This window comes from Coregonus clupeaformis, unplaced genomic scaffold, assembly GCF_020615455.1.
Source record: "Coregonus clupeaformis isolate EN_2021a unplaced genomic scaffold, ASM2061545v1 scaf0045, whole genome shotgun sequence".
Classification (NCBI taxonomy): Eukaryota; Metazoa; Chordata; class Actinopteri; order Salmoniformes; family Salmonidae; genus Coregonus; species Coregonus clupeaformis.
Window position 1 is genome coordinate 375,001 of NW_025533500.1, and position 27,500 is coordinate 402,500.

The 27,500-nt window shown below is 42.8% G+C and overlaps 1 protein-coding gene across 1 annotated transcript in view; it reads left to right on the forward strand.

Annotated features, from left to right (window-relative positions):
- LOC121556275 (cell adhesion molecule 2-like) overlaps positions 1-27,500 on the forward strand; it is a 260,381-nt gene that overhangs the window by 105,153 nt on the left and 127,728 nt on the right. The window contains exon 4 of the mRNA XM_045212717.1: positions 10,983-11,120. Within this exon, the coding sequence (XP_045068652.1) occupies positions 10,983-11,120 (138 nt within the window). The remainder of the gene's footprint in view (positions 1-10,982; positions 11,121-27,500) is intronic.

The following is a 27,500-nucleotide window of genomic DNA, read 5'->3' on the forward strand; positions in this document are numbered from 1 at the left end:
TATTTTTAAGTTGTGTGGTGCTGCGGTGGCAAATGCCGCCCCGCCACATGTTTTTCAGCGGCTCCTATATCTTCCCCTGCTTCTCGATGGCTGCCCTGGGCGTGGGCCTCAAGTTCTACTCCTTACACTTTATGGAACACACTCCTGGCTTTGTCCAGCTGACGAAGTACATCCAGATACCCCCTCCTAGTAACAGTCTGACTGTATCCAGATACCCCTCCTAGTAACAGTCTGACTGTATCCAGATACCCCCTCCTAGTAACAGTCTGACTGTATCCAGATACCCCTCCTAGTAACAGTCTGACTGTATCCAGATACCCCTCCTAGTAACAGTCTGACTGTATCCAGATACCCCTCCTAGTAACAGTCTGACTGTATCCAGATACCCCTCCTAGTAACAGTCTGACTGTATCCAGATACCCCTCCTAGTAACAGTCTGACTGTATCCAGATACCCCCTCCTAGTAACAGTCTGACTGTATCCAGATACCCCCTCCTAGTAACAGTCTGACTGTATCCAGATACCCCTCCTAGTAACAGTCTGACTGTATCCAGATACCCCTCCTAGTAACAGTCTGACTGTATCCAGATACCCCTCCTAGTAACAGTCTGACTGTATCCAGATACCCCTCCTAGTAACAGTCTGACTGTATCCAGATACCCCCTCCTAGTAACAGTCTGACTGTATCCAGATACCCCCTCTCCTAGTAACAGTCTGACTGTATCCAGATACCCCTCCTAGTAACAGTCTGACTGTATCCAGATACCCCTCCTAGTAACAGTCTGACTGTATCCAGATACCCCTCCTAGTAACAGTCTGACTGTATCCAGATACCCCTCCTAGTAACAGTCTGACTGTATCCAGATACCCCCTCCTAGTAACAGTCTGACTGTATCCAGATACCCCCTCCTAGTAACAGTCTGACTGTATCCAGATACCCCCTCTTAGTAACAGTCTGACTGTATCCAGATACCCCTCCTAGTAACAGTCTGACTGTATCCAGATACCCCTCCTAGTAACAGTCTGACTGTATCCAGATACCCCTCCTAGTAACAGTCTGACTGTATCCAGATACCCCCTCCTAGTAACAGTCTGACTGTATCCAGATACCCCTCCTAGTAACAGTCTGACTGTATCCAGATACCCCTCCTAGTAACAGTCTGACTGTATCCAGATACCCCTCCTAGTAACAGTCTGACTGTATCCAGATACCCCCTCCTAGTAACAGTCTGACTGTATCCAGATACCCCTCCTAGTAACAGTCTGACTGTATCCAGATACCCCCTCCTAGTAACAGTCTGACTGTATCCAGATACCCCTCCTAGTAACAGTCTGACTGTATCCAGATACCCCCTCCTAGTAACAGTCTGTCTGTATCCAGATACCCCTCCTAGTAACAGTCTGACTGTATCCAGATACCCCTCCTAGTAACAGTCTGACTGTATCCAGATACCCCCTCTTAGTAACAGTCTGACTGTATCCAGATACCCCTCCTAGTAACAGTCTGACTGTATCCAGATACCCCTCCTAGTAACAGTCTGACTGTATCCAGATACCCCGTCCTAGTAACAGTCTGACTGTATCCAGATGCCCCTCCTAGTAACAGTCTGACTGTATCCAGACACCCCTCCTAGTAACAGTCTGACTGTATCCAGACACCCCCCTCTAGTAACAGTCTGACTGTATCCAGATACCCCTCCTAGTAACAGTCTGACTGTATCCAGATACCCCCTCCTAGTAACAGTCTGACTGTATCCAGATACCCCTCCTAGTAACAGTCTGACTGTATCCAGATACCCCCTCCTAGTAACAGTCTGTCTGTATCCAGATACCCCTCCTAGTAACAGTTTGACTGTATCCAGATACCCCTCCTAGTAACAGTCTGACTGTATCCAGATACCCCCTCCTAGTAACAGTCTGACTGTATCCAGATACCCCTCCTAGTAACAGTCTGACTGTATCCAGATACCCCTCCTAGTAACAGTCTGACTGTATCCAGATACCCCGTCCTAGTAACAGTCTGACTGTATCCAGATGCCCCTCCTAGTAACAGTCTGACTGTATCCAGACACCCCTCCTAGTAACAGTCTGACTGTATCCAGACACCCCTCCTAGTAACAGTCTGACTGTATCCAGATACCCCTCCTAGTAACAGTCTGACTGTATCCAGATACCCCTCCTAGTAACAGTCTGACTGTATCCAGATACCCCCTCCTAGTAACAGTCTGACTGTATCCAGATACCCCCTCCTAGTAACAGTCTGACTGTATCCAGATACCCCTCCTAGTAACAGTCTGACTGTATCCAGATACCCCTCCTAGTAACAGTCTGACTGTATCCAGATACCCCCTCCTAGTAACTGTCTGACTACATCCAGACAGCTGTGAAGAAATGAAGCACCCTTCAAACACCTGCCGGTGGCAAACAGAAAAAGCATGTCCGACTTAAATTGGAACAGACAGTGTTCTAGCAACATGGCATCTTATTCAAATATGTTCATAGACACCCCCAGGAAGAATATGAGTCTTTAAAAAAAAAACTTTTTCTGACAAGTGAGCACTTAGATATGGTCATTTTCACGTTTTCATACATTCATAGAATGTTTGGGAATAACCTAGAGTAAAGGCTTTGTGTAAATTCTATATCAATATAGAGTGGGTACGCGGTTGTGCTTTAGGATAATTACCAGACACTGCAGTAAATAAAACCGAATAAAAATGTGTCAGTCTTGTCCAGGACCGGACTCTACACAGACCGTTGAGCCAATCAGAGCTGCAGTAAGCCATTTGCCACACGGTCCTGCCATCATTCACTTTGAACTGGACTGTGTGTTTACAGGCAGTAGCAACAGCGTGACTTTAGATCCTTAGAACGCTTTCGCCTAAAAGCCACAGCAACAAATACCGAATGGATTCATGTAAATATATAAATACCACTGGAGTCCTCTTACATTAGGGAACTTTACAGTCCTATTGATCAAAAAAACATGAAAAAGTAACTAGGCTCTCTCTCCCTTATTTGCCTTTGCACATCAACAACTACAAGATCAACAACTGATGCTATGCAGAGCAGGATGAGCTCAAATCTAACGAGGAAACATTAGATACACCCTCGACTTTTCCAGCTAGTTGGTCGTCAAAATTGCACTGATAAATGATGGGGAATAGTAGCCTGCTCGTCCTTCTGCAGCTTGCCTGCCAATGCATGCTGTTCCCAACCCACATTTTGACAACAATGGGAACTTGCCTGCCTGCCTGCCCGCACATTTGATCGATGCAAAATACATTTGATTGACAACTAAGAGATATGCTAACTATGGATAACAGTCATTCAAGTTCAGAATAGCTAGCTAGTGATTCACATTTCTTGCTAACCACATGATTGCAAAAAAACTGTAACCTCTGCACAAATTCCTCATATTACGCAAACTCACTGTTTGAATTGTCTTCTTTTTTTTTGACTCCAACACTCAGACATAATTTACAAACGAAGCATTTGTGTTTAGTAAGTCCGCCAGATCATAGACAGTAGAGATGACCAGGGATGTTCTCTTGAGAAGTGTGTGAATTGGACCATTTTCCAGTCCTGCAAAGCACTCAAAATTAAACGAGTACTTTTAGTTGTCAGGGAAAATGTATGGAGTAAAAAGTACATGATTTTCTTTAGGAATGTAGTGAAGTAAAAGTAAAAGATGTCCAAAATATCAATAGTAAAGTAAAGTACAGATAGCCCAAAAAACTACTTAAGTAGTACTTTAAAGTACACTGCTCAAAAAAATAAAGGGAACACTAAAATAACACATCCTAGATCTGAATTAATGAAATAATCTTATTAAATACTTTTTTCTTTACATAGTTGAATGTGCTGACAACAAAATCACACAAAAATTATCAATGGAAATCAAATTTATCAACCCATGGAGGTCTGGATTTGGAGTGACCCTCAAAATTAAAGTGGAAAACCACACTACAGGCTGATCCAACTTTGATGTAATGTCCTTAAAACAAGTCAAAATGAGGCTCAGTAGTGTGTGTGGCCTCCACGTGCCTGTATGACCTCCCTACAACGCCTGGGCATTCTCCTGATGAGGTGGCGGATGGTCTCCTGAGGGATCTCCTCCCAGACCTGGACTAAAGCATCCGCCAACTCCTGGACAGTCTGTGGTGCAACGTGGCGTTGGTGGATGGAGTGAGACATGATGTCCCAGATGTGCTCAATTGGATTCAGGTCTGGGGGAATGGGCGGGCCAGTCCATAGCATCAATGCCTTCCTCTTGCAGGAACTGCTGACACACTCCAGCCACATGAGGTCTAGCATTGTCTTGCATTAGGAGGAACCCAGGGCCAACCGCACCAGCATATGGTCTCACAAGGGGTCTGAGGATCTCATCTCGGTACCTAATGGCAGTCAGGCTACCTCTGGCGAGCACATGGAGGGCTGTGCGGCCCCCCAAAGAAATGCCACCCCACACCATGACTGACCCACCGCCAAACCGGTCATGCTGGAGGATGTTGCAGGCAGCAGAACGTTCTCCAAAGGCGCTCCAGACTCTGTCACGTCTGTCACATGCTCAGTGTGAACCTGCTTTCATCTGTGAAGAGCACAGGGCGCCAGTGGCGAATTTGCCAATCTTGGTGTTCTCTGGCAAATGCCAAACGTCCTGCACGGTGTTGGGTTGTAAGCGCAACCCCCACCTGTGGACGTCGGGCCCTCATACCACCCTCATGGAGTCTGTTTCTGACCGTTTGAGCAGACACATGCACATTTGTGGCCTGCTGGAGGTCATTTTGCAGGGCTCTGGCAGTGCTCCTCCTGCTCCTCCTTGCACAAAGGCGGAGGTAGCAGTCCTGCTGCTGGGTTGCTGCCCTCCTACGGCCTCCTCCACGTCTCCTGATGTACTGGCCTGTCTCCTGGTAGCGCCTCCATGCTCTGGACACTACGCTGACAGACACAGCAAACCTTCTTCCAACAGCTCGCATTGATGTGCCATCCTGGATGAGCTGCACTACCTGAGCCACTTGTGTGGGTTGTAGACTCCGTTTAATGCTATCACTAGAGTGAAAGCACCGCCAGCATTCAAAAGTGACCAAAACATCAGCCAGGAAGCATAGGAACTGAGAAGTGGTCTGTGGTCACCAACTGCAAAACCAGTCCTTAATTGGGGGTGTCTTGCTAATTGCCTATAATTTCCACCTGTTGTCTATTCCATTTGCACAACAGCATGTGAAATGTATTGTCAATCAGTGTTGCTTCCTAAGTGGAAAGTTTGATTTCACAGAAGTGTGATTGACTTGGAGTTACATAGTGTTGTTTAAGTGTTCCCTTAATTTTTTCGAACAGTGTATTTTTACTTAAGTACTTTACACCACTGACTCTAACACTGTTAACCTCAACCTGCCTCTCTCACACCGGACACTTCTGATCCCAGCCCCATGGGCACCCTTACAATTAACACGTACCACTACTTTCCCCAATGCTACACATTCCTTTGCCTAATGCCCTTCTCCACACTTCTCACACCTGGGAACCTCCCTGCTACACATGCCCATAAGATAATGTAATGGATTCGGCACAAAAGCTCGTATTTGTTAACATTCTAATATCCTAACATCACTTTGTCGGTCAAAGTCTCAACATCAAAACTCAAAAGAACAGACAATGACTCTTCTGTTTCTCCCGTCTCGCCACCCTGTCTGCGTCGCACCAAACGACGAGCATCACAAACACCGGGAATCTTCCCCTTCAATGAAAATGATTTTAATAACCACTTTATGGTGTAACATACTATATACAGTACCAGTCAAAAGTTTGGACACACCTTCTCATTCCAGGGTTTTTCTTTATTTTTTACTATTTTCTACAGTGTAGAATAATAGTGAAGACATCAAAACTATGAAATAACACATATGGAATCATGTAGTAACCACAAAAGTGTTAAACAAATCAAAATATATTTGAGATTTTAGATTCTTCAAATACCCACCCTTTGCCTTGATGACAGCTTTGCACACTCTTGGCATTCTCTCAACCAGCTTCACCAACAGTCTTGAAGGAGTTACCACATATTATGAACATTTGTTGGCAGGGTACCTTTTCCCTCTTCCCATTGCATGTGATTCTGAACGTTCACCACCTACACTGTATATAAAAAAGTATGTGGACACCCCTTTTAATTAGTGGATTCGGCTATTTCAGCCGTACACGTTGCTGACCGGTGTATAAAATCGAGCACACACCCATGCAATCTCCATAGACAAACATTGGTAGTAGAATGGCCTTACTGACGAGCTCAATGTGACACCGTCATAGGATGCCACCTTTCCAACAAGTCAGTTTGTCAAATTTCTGCCCTGCTAGAGCTGCCCCGGTCAACTGTAAGTGTTGTTATTGTGAAGTGGAAACGTCTAGGAACAACAACGGCTCAGCCGCGAAGTGGTAGGCCACACAAGCTCACAGAACGGGACATCTGAGTGCTGAAGCGAATAACGTAAAAAAATTGTCTGTCCTCGGTTGCAACACTCACTACCGAGTTCCAAACTTCCTCTGGAAGCAACGTCAACACAATAACTGTTCGTCAGGAGCTTCATAAAATGGGTTTCCATGGCCGAGCAGCTGCACACAAGCCTAAGATCACCATGCGCAATGCATTGGCTGGAGTGGTGTAAAGCTCACCGCCATTGGACTCTGGAGCAGTGGAAACGCTTCACCATCTGGCTAGGCCCCAGTGAAGGGAAATCAACTGTAAAGTTTGGTGGAGTAGGAATAATGTTCTGGGGCTGTTTTTCATGGTTCGGGCTCCTTAATTCCAGTGAAGGGAAATCTTAACGCTACAGCATACAATCACATTCTAGACGATTCTGTGCTTCCAACTTTGTGGCAACAGTTTGGGGAAGGCCCTTTCCTGTTTCAGCATGACAATGCCCCCGTGCACAAAGCGAAGTCCATACAGAAATCGTTTGTCGAGATCGGCCTGCACAGAACTTGACTGGCCTGCACAGAACTCTGACCTCAACCCCATCGAACACCTTTGGGATGAATTGGAATGCCGACTTTGAGCCAGGCCTAATCGCCCAACATCAGTGCCCGACCTCACTGATGCTCTCGTGGCTGAATGGAAGCAAGTCTAGCGGAAAGCCTTTCCAGAAGGGTGGAGGCTGCATATTAATTACCATGATTTTGGATGTCCACAAACTCTTGGTCATGTAGTGTATATTGTACAGGCATATCACATATCATATATTCCAAACTATCTTAATTAGTTAGGATCCTATTTGTAAGCATTACCAACAGAGTGAATGTGAAAATGGACAAGGCTTTTCAGCATAAGCAGCTTGACTACTGCTAGAGTACTGTAGCTGTATTGATCTACTGTACTTCAACAACAGATGTACTCACATTGGATAGGGTTGATTAGGATTCAAACCTTCTCTCAAACAGCCTATTACATCATCTTAGAATCTAATATTTCACTTAAAACATTGTTTTTTCATATTAATCTACACTGGAGTTGCTTTTCAAGATGACATTGACTGTTCCTTAGTGTCCTAGTTACAGTTTTGACTCAAATCGGCTTGAAAATCTACGGCAAGACCTGAAAATGGCTGTCTAGCAATAATCAACAACCAACTTGACAGAGCTTGAAGAATTTTAAAAAGAATGTGCAAATATTGTACAATCCAGGTGTGCAAAGCTCTTAGAGACTTACCCAGAAAGATTCACAGCTGTAATCGCTGCCAAAGGTGATTCTAACATGTATTGACTCAGGGGGTGTGAATACTTATGTAAATGAGATATTTCAATACATTTGAAAGCATTTCTAAAATATGTTTTGACTTTGACATTATGGGGTATTTTGTGTAGATGGGTGAGAAACAAAATACATGTTTTCCATTTTGAATTCAAGCTGTAACACAACAAAATGTGGAATAAGTCAAGGGGTGTGAATACTAGGCTTGGGCGGTATATACCGTATACCGGGGTATTTGGAAATAGCCACGGGATGGTTTTTCAATACCATCAATACCGTTGAAATGATTTCTTTGAAGTTTTTCAATACATTTTTATATTTGTAGCTACTTTTTAAAGTTAATACCTGCAGTCAACTTGTGCAATATGTTAGGAGATAAAGCAGGTTGTGTTCTTCATTTCACCTGTTACATTATTTTACATTATGAAGTTTACTGTAGTTCCCCAGAATAGTTGAGGAAGGGTAATGGTTGGACCACGGCGGAACTGGATGCCATCAGCACTCTTCTCACAATTCTCCAGAAACGTTGGAGGAAATACATTGCTAGTGTGTGTGGAACGTGTTTTCTGGCCTCATAAATGCTAGCCAGCTAGCTAATATTTAGACTAACCATTTTTTGTTTGAGGTATCAAACAAAAAGCTAGCTAATATTTAGACTAACCATTTTTTGTTTGAGGTATCTGAATTGAGAACAGTTGAAGATGATGAATGGAAAATCGAGCAAAAAGGAAGTTGTCAAAAATGGGAATGGATGATGTGTGTAGGATTTGTTTCTTGTTTGGATGCGTTTTTTTTAATAAGAATTTGTATCTGGGAAACCATGTTTGAGGTATCGAAGAAGGTGAAGTGTTGAGAAAAGTGGAATCAATCAGAGTGATCAGTAGTGGGTTCTGGTTCAGAAGAAGAAGAAGGTTTGTTTTGAACTGTGGAGCACCAGTTAAAGGAGTCATAACCGGGGTGTTGATGGAGGTAGATGTTGAATACTTGAAGAGAATCCAAGATGTGGTTGGCGCCCGTCGCCTGAACAACATGGTGAAAAGGGAAAAGGAAGAAAGTCTGTCGGTTCTTTTTTTATATAAGAGGTAAAGTATGGTTATGTAAAGCTCAGTGTGGTCCTCTGTAGCTCAGCTGGTAGAGCACGGCGCTTGTAACGCCAAGGTAGTGGGTTCGATCCCCGGGACCACCCATACACAAAAAAATAAAAATAAATGTATGCACGCATGACTGTAAGTCGCTTTGGATAAAAGCGTCTGTTAAATGGCATATTATTATTTAAAGTATGGTTATGTAAAGTATGGTTACAGTGGGGAAAAAAAGTATTTAGTCAGCCACCAATTGTGCAAGTTCTCCCACTTAAAAAGATGAGAGAGGCCTGTAATTTCCATCATAGGTACACGTCAACTATGACAGACAAATTGAGGAAAAAAAATCCAGAAAATCACATTGTAGGATTTTTTATGAATTTATTTGCAAATTTTGGCCAAAATACCAGCAACAGTGTGTGAAAACCTTGTGAAGACTTACAGAAAACGTTTGACCTGTGTCATTGCCAACAAAGGGTATATAACAAAGTATTGAGAAACTTTTGTTATTGACCAAATACTTATTTTCCACCATAATTTGCAAATAAAATCATAAAAAATCCTACAATGTGATTTTCTGGATTTTTTTCCCTCATTTTGTCCGTCATAGTTGACGTGTAGCTATGATGAAAATTACAGGCCTCTCTCATCTTTTTAAGTGGGAGAACTTGCACAATTGGTGGCTGACTAAATACTTTTTTCCCCCACTGTATGTATAACTTTATGAGCCTGTCTTTGCAATTCGTTTATTTTTGTTTGTTCTCTTTAGCATAGTTAGCTAACAGCCTCCATGGAAATTCGCTATTACTTCTGCTAATTTTGTTAGCATTCTGGTAATAGACGGCCTTGTGTACTAAGACGGTAATACCATAAATCCCGGGGTGAGAGAAGGACGGTATGACGATATGAAAATCAGAAAACCACCCAACCCTAATTAATGCTTTCTGAAGGACTGCTACTGACCCCTGTGTAGCTGTTGGTAGAGCATGGCGCTTGCAACACCAGGGTTGTGGGTTCGATTCCCACGGGTGGCTAGAATGAAAAAAATAAATAATTGTATGTACTCACTAACTGTAAGTCGCTCTGGATAAGAGCGTCTGCTAAATGACTAAAAATGTATTGCAGAGTTTCCCAAGCTTGGTCCTGGGCCCCCCTGCGTGCACATTTAGTTTTTTACCCTAGCACTGCACAGCTGATTCAAATCATCAAAGCTTGATGATTAGTTGGTTATTTGAATCAGCTGTGTAATGCTAGGGTAAAAACCAAAATGTGCACCCAGGGGGGGGCCCAGGACCGAGTTTGGGTAACCCCGCTGTATCGGACACAGACAGACTAGAAATAATTTTGGATGGAGATGTTTCATTGATCAATACATTTACAGTACTTTAGCAGTAGTCAAGCTGCTTTATGCTGAAAAGCCTTGTTAGCTTTTGAATTTCCTGTCTTTTTTTTGGCTTCAGACAAAAGCTAATATTTCACTTAAAACATATTTTTGTGTATTAAACAATAAACAACTTCTACAGAAAACTCTGTGTTAACACACACACACACCCTTGAGGGATGGTCGGTTTGCATAGTCAGAGGTACTCAGTCAAAGTTTAGCTCTCGATATGTGAGCGTTAACTTTCTCCTCTATCCATCCTCTTCCTCTCCTGTCTTTTCAGATGATGGTTCCAGGTTCTTCTCAGTGTTTTTCCTCCTCAGTAGTACTGAGTCAGTACCCTCACACACACTGAGCTGAGCTATATCATACAGAACTGGGCCAGGTTTATGATAAAAAAAACTCTGCCGTACGTCAGCTCCCGCTCAGCCCAGTCAAAGCTCTTTTCTGTCGAGTCCCTGCCCATCTTCTGAAAACATCTGAAACCCTACCTCTTCAAAGAGTATCATAATCCCCCCCCCAAAGGAAAAAAATGGAACCTACACTTGTCTTTTCCTGCACTTGTCTTTTCCTGCACTTGTCTTTTCCTGCACTTTTTACTGTCTTTTCATAATAGCACTGACTGATGTTTTGAGGAAAAATGTACATACTACAACTGTGATATGTGGTTGTCTCACCTAGCTATCTTAAGATGAATGCACTAATGCACAGACAGTGACTCTGTGTGTTGTATTGTGTTTTAACGTGTGTAATTCCCCCCCCGGTCCTGTAGGGGTGCCAGAGAAGCCAGAGATAGACGGTCTGACCAAGCCTGCCCTGGAGGGAGATGAGATCACTCTGACCTGTATGACCCATGGCTCCAAGCCTGCTGCCGACCTCCGCTGGTTCAGGAACGAGAAGGAGATCAAAGGTCAGGACACAGACATCTACTACTGTTACTACCCTTCATAGGTCAGTAGGTCAGGGGTTGAAGGTTAGAGGTCAGTGGTTAGAGTATGTATAACCCCTGGCTCCAAGCCACCTGCTGCCGACCTCCGCTGGCTCATTAACGATAAAGTCAGGACACAGACTACAGCTATGCACTACTATTCTTCTTCATCCTCTTCCTCTTCTTCCTCATCGTCCTCCTCCTCCTCCTCCTCCTCCTCCTCTTTCACAACCTCCTCCTCCTCCCTCCTCCTCCACCTCCTCCTCCTCCTCCTCCTCCTCCTCCTCCTCTTCCACATCCCTCCCCCTTCTCCTCCTCCTCCTCCTCCTCCTCTTTCATAACCCCCTTCCCCTCCACTTCCTCCTCCTCCTCCTCCTCCTCCCTCTTCCTCTTCCTCTTCCTCTTCCTCTTCCTCCTCCTCCACCTCTTCCACATCCTCCCCCGCCTCCTCCTCCTCCTCCTCCTCCTCCTCCTCCTCCTCCTCCTCTTCCTCTTCCTCTTCCTCCTCCACCACCTCTTCCACATCCTCCCCCTCCTCCTCCTCCACCTCCTCTACCTCCTCATACTCCTCCTCCTCTCCATCCTCTGAGGTTACTCAAGTACTCTTCATCATCATCATCTTCATTATCTTCTTCCTCCTCTTCTTCCTCCTCCTCTTCATCATCCTACTTCTATTCAACTCTTGTCTTTGCTGTAGGCTACGTGATTCTGATGGCTCTAACATAGTTGGAGCATCTGCAAGAGAAACTTGAAATCTAGGCTGTGATTCCCGCAGGTCCACGTATATTTCGTCTTGACTGTGTGTGTCTGGTTTTGCAATTGTTTCAATGCTGGCCTATGAGGTGGATTAATTGGTGGGTTCATTGACCTCAAGAAAAACAGAGCAAAATCTGGCATTTGTTAGTCAGTCTGCTACCTCATGAACGGCTACCCCATCTCACCTGTCTTTCTGCTTCCCTCTCCTTCTCTCCTACTCTCCTCCTCTCCTCCTCTCCTTCTCTCCTTCTCTCCTTCTCTCCTTCTCTCCTCCTCTACTTCTCTCCTTCTCTCCTTCTCTCCTTCTCTCCTCCTCTCCTCCTCTCATTCTCTCCTTCTCTCCTTCTCTCCTCTCCTTCTCTCCTTCTCTCCTCCTCTCCTTCTCTCCTCCTCTCCTCCTCTCCTTCTCTCCTTCTCTCCTTCAACTGGTTGAATCATTTCTTGGGTTAATTGAGGGAGAACGGTGAGCCGTTTAGAAATTACAGCACTTTTTGTACATAGTCCCCCCATTTTAGGGACCAAAAGTATTGGGACAAATTCACTTATATGTATATTAAAGTAGTACAAAGGTCCCATATTCCTAGCACGCAATTATTACATCAAGCTTGTGTTGGATGCATTTGCTGTTTGTTTTGTTGATGTTTCAGATTATGTTGTGCCCAATATACTGTAAATGAATTTAATCAACCAAAACGTAACAGGTGGGGTTTTAGGAGGGATCTGAAAGACACTCGTTGGGGGTGTCCACTGAAAGTTGACTAGCAACAGCTGGAACCTAAAGGACACCCACCATGAGACCCACTGAATCTGCCCAAGAAGAGGCAAACAAAGGAAAAACCCAAACTGAAAGACAGGAAGCAAACCACACAGTGGAGCAAAATGAAAACACGGAAGATGTCACGATCGTTAGACGGAGTAGACCAAGGCGCAGCGTTGAAGGCAAACATATTTATTTAAAGAGAGTAAACACTCGAACAAAACAACAAACGATACGTGCAGTCCTACGGTACAAACCAACAGGAAACAAACCAACTGGAACAAGATCCCACAACTATTGTGGGAAAACAGCCTGTATAAATATGGCTCCCAATCAGAGACAACCAGCAACAGCTGACACTCGTTGCCTCTGATTGGGAACCACTCTGGTCAACACAGAAATACAAAACATAGAATATACACACCCTGGCTCAACATATAGAGTCCCCAGAGCCAGATAAAGGATTATCTTAAATAAAATAGGGAGCGTCAACTAAAGATGTGAAGGGTGACATGTTGTGCTGAAGGATGACATACGCTCTAAAGTGATGTCATGTTAGTCACATTACACCTCATCTCGTTGCCGGACACTTCCGCCCAAATGAAGGTCTGGTGGACCAACGCATCGAACCTGGCCTTCATTAGTTAGGGTTAGATTTTAAGAAGAGAAATTGTGGAAATGGGAAGGGTTTATCCATAATTATGACTTTGTGGCTGTCCTTCATAAATCAGCAGAATGTTAATAGCCTATTTATTTACACTTGAAGTGTCCTGTAATAATTTGCCTGAAGTGGGACACCTTCTGTCATTCACAATACATGCATAAATGCCTTGTATCTCATGACGCTGTTTCTTACTATAAGGTCAGACCATTAGGTCATTCATAACACAAACATAAAGTCTTAATGATGTAAACACAAATGTATTAACACTTAGTGAATTCACTAACAGGTAAAACAAATGACCATTAAAGACATGTTTAAACCATACATTTCCTTTTATTTGCACATTTTTAAAAACAATACAAATACATTAAGTTTTCAAAAAGTCCAGCAATGCAATTACATGTAACATTACACAGGGCTGTGAATAGTGGAGCTTGACCCTGAGCTGGAAGACGAAGGGTTCTTTACCTCTCTGCCTGCTGGAGGTACTGCATGTTGGTGCAATATTGATACATCTGGTACGATCATCGTAATGCTTAAGTTGCTTCGCAACTGGGAAACGAGGCCCTGGTTGTTAATTCTATGAATTATACAGTGTTTGAAATGTTGCTATGCTAACGAAATGATCGACATGTAGCTAGCTAGCAGAGGTAAAATAATGACGAGTGACAAGAACTGATGATTTAATACAGAATTGATAAATAGGCAACAACCAGCTGATTGGTGTGTCCATAAGATAGCCATGGATGATAGCTACGCTACTTCCCCTTTGCTCGCTTGCCAGCAAAAGCTAACACACAAGCAGCTGAAATTACAGCAAATTATGTGTTCTACCTTTTAGTTTCTTTTGACATTTCTTTTGGAAATATCCATTATAGTGATCCTGGTAAATGAATTGGCCCGGGATCAGAGAAGCTGTCAGTCTCGTCCCGTTCATATGCGCGGCACGGTGGAGATCACAAAAAAATAACTAACTGCAAAATGTTGGACAGGTTGGAGAGGCAGACATACAGTGGGGAAAAAAAGTATTTAGTCAGCCAACAATTGTGCAAGTTCTCCCACTTAAAAAGATGAGAGAGGCCTGTAATTTTCATCATAGGTACACATCAACTATGACAGACAAATTGAGAAAAAAAAATCCAGAAAATCACATTGTAGGATTTTTTATGAATTTATTTGCAAATTATGGTGGAAAATAAGTATTTGCTCACCTACAAACAAGCAAGATTTCTGGCTCTCACAGACCTGTAACTTCTTCTTTAAGAGGCTCCCCTGTCCTCCACTCGTTACCTGTATTAATGGCACCTGTTTGAACTTGTTATCAGTATAAAAGACACTTGTCCACAACCTCAAACAGTCACACTCCAAACTCCACTATGGCCAAGACCAAAGAGCTGTCAAAGGAACCAGAAACAAAATTTTAGACCTGCACATAAGTGTTGTAAACCAAATGCTTGTGCTAGAAGCATGGGGGAAAATATTGTCTAGACACTTTTTTTCCACTGAAAATTAAGTTAATAAATTGCCTGGCTGGGCTGTGGGACAGTGGATGCGCAATGATGAATCAAATGGAACTGTTAACAGGTATTACCCAGGGAATTGTGGTGAATAACTAGCTGCTATCAACCAATCAGCATCCAGGATCCTAACAACCCATTTTATAATCTGGAATACCCTTTCCTTCCTCTTCTCAGTAACCTTTGTTGTGTTTTCTATTTCAGCACTAGCCTAGCATTAGCCCAAGCTGCTACTTTTTTCTACATTAGCCCAAGCTACTCAGTTCCTGATCAGATAACACCTCTTCTCTGTCAAGAGCCAGATGAGCTGACAGCTTAGAGGTGTGATCGATTTCAGCTTGAACAGTTTGAAACAGATTTAATTGTTCTGTTGGTCGTTTGATAAAGGGATTGTTGCTGCTTAGACCAGGATTCACTAAAGTTCCCAACTCACTCTCTTATCTCTTTCAGGAACTCTTCCTCTCTATCTCTCTCTCTCTCTCTCTCTCTATCTCTCCCTCTCTTTCTCTCTCTCTCTCTCTCTCTCTCTCTCTCTCTCTCTCTCTCTCTCTCTCTCTCTCTCTCTCTCTCTCTCTCTCCCTCGCTCTCTTTCTCTCTCCATCGCACCCCCCCCCCTCCTACATTGATTTAGGATAACCTCACATTAATTCCTATCTCATGACCCAGATTCACTCTCAGATTAACAGAGTAACGATCTGACAGACAGACAAAGAATGTGAATTTAATCAAGTCTGACTATCTCCTGTCTTTAAAGTCACCCACTGCTTTCCTAAATAAATAACCATTCCTTATACAGTGCATTACTTTACCAAGTATACGTTATTTTCCTTTATCTGATGATTTATGCATATGTACATTGGATTGTGCCCTCAATGAATGTGTCCCTGCTTATAAATATCTGATCACCTGGATTGACCAGGTATTGATGAGGTAGTTAAGAAATTAAGAATGAAAATGGGTTTATTTTATTGGAATATGTCATGCCTTCCATTAAATAGCAGAAATCATCCAGTCGACATTAATTCCGGCTTTAGACTATGGGGATATCATCTATATGAAACCAGCAGGGTAGCGAGTAATGAATTACATGTAATGGATTACAAAAAACTGTAATCCTTTATATTACCAGCTAAAATATTGTAATCAGATTACAGATACTTTTGAAAAACTAGATGATTACTTCTAGTATTACTTTGAAATCCAGAAAGGATGTTTTCAAAAAAGATATTTGACACCTTTCTGTTTTCTCAATAACATTCAAATCAACATTGAAAAGAGGCGCAAATGTAAATGTTTTTCCGCCTGAGTGAGTCTGACCACCAATCAGAGACCACTATGATGACACACCAAATGATGACCACCAATCAGAGACCACTATGATGACACACCAAATGATGACCACCAATCAGAGACCACTATGATGACACACCACTATGTTGACCACCAATCAGAGACCACTATGATGACACACCAAATGATGACCACCTATCAGAGACCACTATGATGACACACCAAATGATGACCACCAATCAGAGACCGCTATGATGACACACCACTATGTTGACCACCAATCAGAGACCACTATGATGACACACCAAATGATGACCACCTATCAGAGACCACTATGATGACACACCAAATGATGACCACCAATCAGAGACCGCTATGATGACACACCACTATGTTGACCACCAATCAGAGACCACTATGATGACACACCAAATGATGACCACCAATCAGAGACCACTATGATGACACACCAAATGATGACCACCAATCAGAGACCACTATGATGACACACCACTATGTTGACCACCAATCAGAGACCACTATGATGACACACCAAATGATGACCACCAATCAGAGACCACTATGATGACACACCACTATGTTGACCACCAATCAGAGACCACTATGATGACACACCAAATGATGACCACCTATCAGAGACCACTATGATGACACACCAAATGATGACCACCAATCAGAGACCGCTATGATGACACACCAAATGATGACCACCAGTCAGAGACCACTATGATGACACACCAAATGATGACCACCAATCAGAGACCACTATGATGACACACCACTATGATGACCACCATATCAGAGACCACTATGATGACACACCAAAAGATGACCACCAATCAGAGACCACTATGATGACACACCAAATGGGTTTGATGGACAGCGGGAAAAGAGCAGGAAGAGGCTTTTGTAGCTGCAGTCCAAGATCTGTCTTCTAATGGTGTGACTGCTGTCAGCATCCAAAGATTATCCAGTTGGAATAAACACTTGGGGTAAGGACGACAGCAGTGGTGTAAACTATGGAACGATACAGAAATCAATTACAGTAGGCCTATTATAGGTCACATAGAGCTGCTCTCTCATTGATGTGAATCACACTGCTGCTCTCTCAGTGATGTGAATCACACTGCTGCTCTCTCATTGATGTGAATCACACTGCTGCTCTCTCATTGATGTGAATCACACTGCTGCTCTCTCATTGATGTGAATCACACTGCTGCTCTCTCATTGATGTGAATCACACTGCTGCTCTCTCATTGATGTGAATCACACTGCTGCTCTCTCATTGATGTGAATCACACTGCTGCTCTCTCATTGATGTGAATCACACTGCTGCTCTCTCATTGATGTGAATCACACTGCTGCTCTCTCATTGATGTGAATCACACTGCTGCTCTCTCATTGATGTGAATCACACTGCTGCTCTCTCATTGATGTGAATCACACTGCTGCTCTCTCATTGATATGAATCACTCTGCTTCTCTATCAGTGATGTGAATCACACTGCTGCTCTCTCATTGAGCTATTTGAGCCTTATAATAATAATAATATGCCATTTAGCAGACGCTTTTATCCAAAGCGACTTACAAGTCATGTGTGCATAAATTTTTTTGTGTATGGGTGGTCCCGGGGATTGAACCCACTACCTTGGCGTTACAAGCACCGTGCTCTACCAGCTGAGCTACAGAGGATTATGGATTGTGGTTGTTGTGGATGGCTGTTCACAAATGTATATGTGTATTTTAACCCAATAATGGTTGAATTGAAGAAGTTTAAGCTGCCTATCAATCATTGATTTAGCGACCAGGGGTGTATTCATTATGGAAGCCGTTTACCATTTAAGAACCAAACGGAAGCAAACAGCCAAAATGATAATTTCTATTGGACAAATTCAGGTATGTCCCTCACCGTTTAGTTCCGTTTGCTTCTGTTTAAGAAACGTTTTGCTACAGAATCGGCGTAATGAAGATGCCCCAGTGGACGGCCAATGTAAAAGGTGCTCTTGCGATAGCTGCATAGTGCGGATCCCAGTCTATGGAATAAACGTCTGAGTTCCTCTCTTCTAAACTCCTCCTTGGTATTGTTCTCCAGACTGTCAACAACGAGTGGGGCTTTTATTGCTCAATCTAATTTGCGCTGATTCCCAAAACATTCCATAGGCATAAAGGACACAAATAGTACTTTTCCCAGCAGTGTTCAAAGCTATTCCATGGGAGCAGCATTTCTTTTTCGAAGCAATGAGCCCAATCAGTCGTCCATGACCAACAAAATCATAAACAACAGAGTAGGCTAATTTGTCCTTAGTTTTCGGGTTATGCTCAGGTAAAACAATTTGGCTAATCTATATTTCCAAGTCCTATTCTTGAAGATCAAGGGGTATTAAATTAATTGTAATGACTGGAAATCTGACAGACTCAGTTTTTTCTTTAATGTAACGTTAGAAAGCAATGGGTTAGAAGAAGCCTACATAACCAACCCATCGTCCATGCCTGGCCAGCTACCAACCCATCGTCCATGTCTGGCCAGCTACCAACCCATCGTCCATGCCTGGCCAGCTACCAACCCATCGTCCATGTCTGGCCAGCTACCAACCCATCGTCCATGTCTGGCCAGCTACCAACCCATCGTCCATGTCTGGCCAGCTACCAACCCATCGTCCATGCCTGGCCAGCTACCAACCCATCGTCCATGCCTGGCCAGCTACCAACCCATCGTCCATGTCTGGCCAGCTACCAACCCATCGTCCATGTCTGGCCAGCTACCAACCCATCGTCCATGTCTGGCCAGCTACCAACCCATCGTCCATGCCTGGCCAGCTACCAACCCATCGTCCATGTCTGGCCAGCTACCAACCCATCGTCCATGTCTGGCCAGCTACCAACCCATCGTCCATGCCTGGCCAGCTACCAACCCATCGTCCATGCCTGGCCAGCTACCAACCCATCGTCCATGCCTGGCCAGCTACCAACCCATCGTCCATGTCTGGCCAGCTACCAACCCATCGTCCATGCCTGGCCAGCTACCAACCCATCGTCCATGCCTGGCCAGCTACCAACCCATCGTCCATGCCTGGCCAGCTACCAACCCATCGTCCATGCCTGGCCAGCTACCAACCCATCGTCCATGCCTGGCCAGCTACCAACCCATCGTCCATGTCTGGCCAGCTACCAACCCATCGTCCATGCCTGGCCAGCTACCAACCCATCGTCCATGCCTGGCCAGCTACCAACCCATCGTCCATGCCTGGCCAGCTATGTCAACTCTAACATTGATTTATATAGACATTAAATTAGTCTTATTCATTTTAGTCTTCTTCTAATGCCTCTTGACGTTTATTGGGATCAGTCTTGTCCTGGAGGAAGAACTGAGTGATTACTGCTTCGGGGGCCAGCTGCAAAGTGAAATTGTGCTATATTGTACACATTTACGAAAACAAACATTTGGTTAGGGTTAGGCATTAGGGTTAGAAGTGTGGTTAAAGTTAGGGTTAAGGTAAGGGTTAAGGGAAGGGTTAGGGTAAGGGTTAAGGGAAGGGTTAAGGTAAGGGTTAAGGTAAGGGTTAAGGTTAGGGTTAGGTAAGGGTTAGGGTTTGGGTTTGGGTTTGGGTTTGAGCTTGGGTTAGGGTTAGGGTTAGGGTTTGGGTTTGGGTTTGAGTTTGGGTTAGGGTTTGGGTTAGGGTTAGGGTCATAATTTCTCTGTTCCAAATGGTACCCTATTCCCTGCATAGTATATATATTTGCTGTTGTATTTTTGACTTTATGTTTTGTTTTACCCCATATGTAACCCTGTGTTGTTGTTTTTATCGCACTGCTTTGCTTTATCTTGGCCAGGTCGCAGTTGTAAATGAGAACTTGTTCTCAACTGGCTTACCTGGTTAAATAAAGGTGAAATAAAATAAAATAAATAAATAGTGTTTATTTTATTACACTCTGCACTTTAACCTCATTGTATCATTTCAAATCCAAAGTGCTGGAGTACAGAGCCAAAACTAAAAAGAAATTGTCACTGTCCCAATACTTTTGGAGCTCACTATATAAGTATCTGCTAGAGAACACAGTAGAACACAGAAGAACACAGTACAACACAGTACAACACAGTACAGTAAAGTATCTGCTAGAGATCACAGTAATTTGTCCCAATACTATGTACAAAAATTGCTGTAATTTCTAAACGGTATATGGATGAAAATAACCTCAAATTAAAACTGACAGTCTGCACTTTAACCTCATAGTAATTTTATAGTCAAATCCAAAGTGCTGGAGTACATTTACATTTACGTCATTTAGCAGACGCTCTTATCCAGAGCGACTTACAAATTGGTGCATTCACCTTATAGCCAGTGGGATAACCACTTCACAATATTAAATACAGTACAGTAAAGTATCTGCTAGAGAACACAGTAGGACACATTATTCAACGGGTGGGTCTAATCCTGAATGCTGATTGGTTAAATTCACATTCCAGCCGGTGTCTATTCCACAAGTTACCACCGGCTAAATCTGTCACGTTAAAATGCCTATTTACTCTGTTCCATCTGACTGCCCAATCCACTGTCTCATCAGCCCAGCCAGGCAATTTATAAACTTGATCACCATGATAAAAAGCGTCTCACATTTCTTTTAGACTAACATTTAGTTTTCAACAGCGGAGATTTGTAAAAACCTTGCTGTCTGTCTCTCCGACATTTGCAACATTGTTTCAATTTTCAAATTCGATCTCCAGCTGTCCCATAGTAATGAACGTGTCGGGGTCGGGACGAGACAGACAGACAGACAGACAGACAGACAGACAGACAGACAGACAGCGTTTCTCAGCCAGTGAATCAGCTGGCATCATTTTTATGGATTTATACAAAGAAATGTCAATTGAAAAAAAGGTCAAACGAAACGAAGTGCAGCTAGTTTGCAGTTTTTCCAGCTTCAGTTTGAAGTGATTGTGTTAGCTGTGTTGTTGGCTAGCTCCTCTGAACAACAGTCCTGACGAGAGAGCACATTCTCTATGCCAGGCAAAATCGCGCCTCATTAGCTTGTTGTTATGGATGTATCCAAATAAATGTCACTAGAAAACAGCTTGAGCAAATGTAAATGTGGCTACTTTGCTGTTATTCTGGCTGCACTTTTTGACGAGACTGTGAATTAGCCATAGTTGGCTAGCTAGCAACACCCGTGCCAATATATCCTCTAAAAAACGGCTTCTCTGGCATTATCACTTAAATAGAACACAGTACAGTAAAGTATCTACTATAGAACACAGTAGAACACAGGACAGTAAAGTATCTACTATAGAACACAGTACAGTAAAGTATCTACTATAGAACACAGTACAGTAAAGTATCTACTATAGAACACAGTAGAACACAGTACAGTAAAGTATCTACTATAGAACACAGTACAGTAAAGTATCTACTATAGAACACAGTACAGTAAAGTATCTACTATAGAACACAGTAGAACACAGTACAGTAAAGTATATACTATAGAACACAGTAGAACACAGTACAGTAAAGTATCTACTATAGAACACAGTACAGTAAAGTATCTACTATAGAACACAGTACAGTAAAGTATCTACTATAGAACACAGTAGAACACAGTACAGTAAAGTATCTACTATAGAACACAGTAGAACACAGTACAATAAAGTATCTACTATAGAACACAGTAGAACACAGTACAATAAAGTATCTACTATAGAACACAGTAGAACACAGTACAGTAAAGTATCTACTATAGAACACAGTAGAACACAGTACAATAAAGTATCTACTATAGAACACAGTAGAACACAGTACAGTAAAGTATCTACTATAGAGCACAGTAGAACACAGTACAATAAAGTATCTACTATAGAACACAGTAGAACACAGTACAGTAAAGTATCTACTATAGAACACAGTAGAACACAGTACAGTAAAGTATCTACTATAGAACACAGTAAAGTATCTGCTATAGAACACAGTAAAGTATCTGCTATAGAACACAGTAAAGTATCTGCTATAGAACACAGTAAAGTATCTGCTATAGAACACAGTAAAGTATCTGCTATAGAACACAGTAAAGTATCTGCTATAGAACACAGTACAGTAAAGTATCTGCTATAGAACACAGTAAAGTATCTGCTATAGAACACAGTACAGTAAAGTATCTGCTATAGAACACAGTAAAGTATCTGCTATAGAACACAGTACAGTAAAGTATCTGCTATAGAACACAGTAAAGTATCTGCTATAGAACACAGTAAAGTATCTGCTATAGAACACAGTAAAGTATCTGCTATAGAACACAGTACAGTAAAGTATCTGCTATAGAACACAGTAAAGTATCTGCTATAGAACACAGTACAGTAAAGTATCTGCTATAGAACACAGTACAGTAAAGTATCTGCTATAGAACACAGTAAAGTATCTGCTAGAGAACAGCTTTGTCTGCTGGGTTGTTATCAATCTAAATAAATACCATCCCTCCCGGACTCCTGTCTCATCGTGCCGGTTGGGCTCGAAGTCAACATCAGAATCAGATGAGGACTCATTGTCATCAGCAACATCGATTTCCAGCTCGCTATCCGATCCTCCGTCCGATCCTCCAGCTCATCTAAATCCTGCAGCATCTGCAGCTGTCAGTGTGATTGGGGATAAAGTGCCCGAGATGACTTTATGTTTCGTCTGATGGTATCTGGGAATGACAACATGTTAGATCTTGTCTGTTTTGGGATGTTGATACTATCGATCTGGTGTTAGAGAGGACAGATCGTTAAGGCCTAGATTAGACTAATAAGGAGAGGAGAGGATGTTTATCGTCACCTGAATGAGACAATCCAAATAGTCTCTCAATCCGAAATAGCACCCTCTGGGTCCTGGTCAAACGTAGTACACTATATAGGGAAAAGGATGCCATGTATGACAGAGTCTCTTCAAATCAAACTATGAGGGATGAATGGCTCAGAGTAGCCGCAGCATCAGCTGTGTATGTGTGTGTGTGTGTGTGTGTCTGTGTGTGTGTGTACTTGTTTCCCTACATTATCAAGAGCACAATGTCCTCACATTTCACCTTTATGTCCTGACAGGGTAGGAAAACAAGAACTGTTTTTAAAGTCAGGACTATTTTCAGGTCCTGAATTTGATCAAATGCTATTTTAAGCTTAAGGGTTTAGGGTTTAGGGTTTGGGGTTTGGGGTTTAGGGTTTTGGGGTTGGGGTTTTGGGGTTGGGGTTAGTGCTAGCATCTGTTAGTGCTCTCCTCTCAACCAGGAGGCCAGAACCCTAACCCTCTCATACCCTCTCTGTACAAAGATAATGCCACTATATCACAGACACAACATATCTACACTTTGACAACTCTGTTATTTATATTTCTATACTTGGAAGCAAATTGACAATGCCAAGTTGTAATGTTGGTTATTTGATCTCTGTAAACAGAAATTTACTTTTTAGATATTTACAGTGGGGAGAACAAGTATTTGATACACTGCCGATTTTGCAGGTTTTCCTACTTACAAAGCATGTAGAGGTCTGTAATTTTTATCATAGGTACACTTCAACTGTGAGAGAAAATCACATTGTATGATTTTTAAGTAATTAATTTGCATTTTATTGCATGACATAAGTATTTGATCACCTACAAACCAGTAAGAATTCCGGCTCTCACAGACCTGTTAGTTTTTCTTTAAGAAGCCCTCCTGTTCTCCACTCATTACCTGTATTAACTGCACCTGTTTGAACTCGTTACCTGTATAAATGACACCTGTCCACACACTCAATCAAACAGACTCCAACCTCTCCACAATGGCCAAGACCAGAGAGCTGTGTAAGGACATCAGGGAAAAAATTGTAGACCTGCACAAGGCTGGGATGGGCTACAGGACAATCGGCAAGCAGCTTGGTGAGAAGGCAACAACTGTTGGCGTAATTATTAGAAAATGGAAGAAGTTCAAGATGACGGTCAATCAACCTCGGTCTGGGGCTCCATGCAAGATCTCACCTCGTGGGGCATCAATGATCATGAGGAAGGTGAGGGATCAGCCCAGAACTACATGACAGGACCTGGTCAATGACCTGAAGAGAGCTGGGACCACAGTCTCAAAGAAAACCATTAGTAACACACTACGCCGTCATGGATTAAAATCCTGCAGCGCATGCAAGGTCCCCCTGCTCAAGCCAGCGCATGTCCAGGCCTGTCTGAAGTTTGCCAATGACCATCTGGATGATCCAGAGGAGGAATGGGAGAAGGTCATGTGGTCTGATGAGACAAAAATAGAGCTTTTTGGTCTAAACTCCACTCGCCTTGTTTGGAGGAAGAAGAAGGATGAGTACAACCCCAAGAACACAATCCCAACGTGAAGCATGGAGGTGGAAACATCATTCTTTGGGGATGCTTTTCTGCAAAGGGAACAGGACGACTGCACCGTATTGAGGGGAGGATGGATGGGGCCATGTATCGCGAGATCTTGGCCAACAACTTCCTTCCCTCAGTAAGAGCATTGAAGATGGGTCGTGGCAAGATCTTCCAGCATGACAACGACCCGAAACACACAGCCAGGGCAACTAAGGAGTGGCTCCGTAAGAAGCATCTCAAGGTCCTGGAGTGGCCTAGCCAGTCTCCAGACCTGAACCCAATAGAAAATCTGGAGGGAGCTGAAAGTCCGTATTGCCCAGCGACAGCCCCGAAACCTGAAGGATCTGGAGAAGGTCTGTATGGAGGAGTGGGCCAAAATCCCTGCTGCAGTGTGTGCAAACCTGGTCAAGACCTACAGGAAACGTATGATCTCTGTAATTGCAAACAAAGGTTTCTGTACCAAATATTAAGTTCTGCTTTTCTGATGTATCAAATACTTATGTCATGCAATAAAATGCAAATGAATTACTTAAAAATCATACAATGTGATTTTCTGGATTTTGAATTTGATTTGAAGTGTACCTATGATAAAAATTACAGACCTCTACATGCTTTGTAAGTAGGAAAACCTGCAAAATCAGCAGTGTATCAAATACTTGTTCTCCCCACTGTAGGTTGGCTTCTTGGCTTACATGAATGTGTTTTGATTTGGTCAAGCTGGTGGAAAGCAAACGACATGAGTGTTTTCCTACAGTCCAACACACACACACACACACACACACACACACACACACACACACACACACACACACACACACACACACACACACACACACACACACACACACACACACACACACCAGCCTCACCCCCAGCACACCACAGCAGAGGTCAGTCAGAGGTCAGAGGTCAGTCAGCAGAACGACAGGTGTTGTTATCTTCTTTCAGTGTATTTGTTTGTGTTTTCATTTGGCATCCCTCTATTTTCTTTCCTCATCCCTCTGGTACCTTCAGGAAGTGTGAACGACACACACACACTGACTGACTAACTTTGTTTATTTGTTTGCGTATCCTGAATAAAGTATTTACTTTCCCTCTCCTTCCTCTCTCCTCTCCTCCCTCTCTCCTCTCCTCCCTCCTTCCCTTCCTGGGGATAAGATGCCAACAGCGCTGCACCTCTCCTTCCTCTCTCCTCTCCTCCCTCTCTCCTCTCCTCCCTCCTTCCCTTCCTGGGGATAAGATGCCAACAGCGCTGCACCTCTCTTTTCTCTCCTTCTCTCTCTCTCGCTCCCCTGCTTTTCTAAATAATCTGTTCTGCATGCTTAGTGACTTCCTGTTGAGGCTCAGAGCCTGCCTCCCCCCAGAGACCAGGTGATTGACAGCTCTGCTGCGTTAGCAACGCCTGGACAGACGGGAGGGGGGAGAGATAATAGGCTGAAGGAGATGGGGGAGACAAGCGAGAAAGAGGGAGAAAGAGATAGAGAAATAAAAATAGAGAGAGGATTAAAAAAAAACTAGAAGAGAGCGAGAGTGGAGTGCTCAATCAAAAGTTAGAAGGTTTGTCCAAAGTTAGATCCAACTCTCAGCAGTGGTGTAAAGTACTTAAGTAAAAATACTTTAAAGTACTACTTAAGTAGTTATTTTTTTATATCTGTACTTTACAATTTATATTTTTGACAACTTTTACTTCATACATTTTCCCTGACACCCAAAGTTACCTCTTTATTTTTTTGAATGATTAGCAGGACAGAAAATGGTCCAATTCACATACTTATCATGAGAACACGTGGTCATCCCTAACACCTCTGATCTGGCCGACTCACTAAACACAAATGCTTAGTTTGTAAATGATGTCTGAGTGTTGGAGTGAGCCTATCCGTAATTTTTAAAATAATAATAATAATTGTGCTGTCTGGTTAATATAAGGAATTGTAAATGATTCACACCTTTACATTTACTTTTAGTACATAAGTATATTTCAAACCAAATACTTTTAGACTTTTACTCAAGTAGTATTTTACTGGGTGACTTTCACTTTTACTTGAGTCATTTTCTATTAAGGTATCTTTACTTTTAATCAAGTATGAAAACTGGATGCTTTTTCCACCACTGCCTCTCAGAGCCAACCGGTGTTACGGTAGTGGACATGCTCAATATTGGGCTCTGATTAAGAGATCAAATCAAAATCAAATCAAATTGTATCTATCACATTTGAATGCAGTCACAGTGAAATGCTTGGCAAACAACAGGTGTAGATTAACAGGGAAATGCAGAGAGACATTTTTTTGAAATAATAGAAAAATAACACGAGGAATAAATACACAATGAGCAACAATAACTTGGCTATAAATACCAAGTTGATATGCAGGGGTAGATATGTTTATATAGGTAGGGGTAAAGGATAGATAATAGACAGTAGCAGCAGTATACTGTAGGTAGGGGTAAAGTGACTAGACAACAGGATAGATAATAGACAGTAGCAGCAGTATACTGTAGGTAGGGGTAAAGTGACTAGGCAACAGGATAGATAATAGACAGTAGCAGCAGTATACTGTAGGTAGGGGTAAAGTGACTAGACAACAGGATAGATAATAGACAGTAGCAGCAGTATACTGTAGGTAGGGGTAAAGGGACTAGGCAACAGGATAGATAATAGACAGTAGCAGCAGTATACTGTAGGTAGGGGTAAAGTGACTAGACAACAGGATAGATCATAGACAGTAGCAGCAGTATACTGTAGGTAGGGGTAAAGTGACTAGACAACAGGATAGATAATAGACAGTAGCAGCAGTATACTGTAGGTAGGGGTAAAGTGACTAGACAACAGGATAGATCATAGACAGTAGCAGCAGTATACTGTAGGTAGGGGTAAAGTGACTAGACAACAGGATAGATAATAGACAGTAGCAGCAGTATACTGTAGGTAGGGGTAAAGTGACTAGACAACAGGATAGATAATAGACAGTAGCAGCAGTATACTGTAGGTAGGGGTAAAGTGACTAGACAACAGGATAGATAATAGACAGTA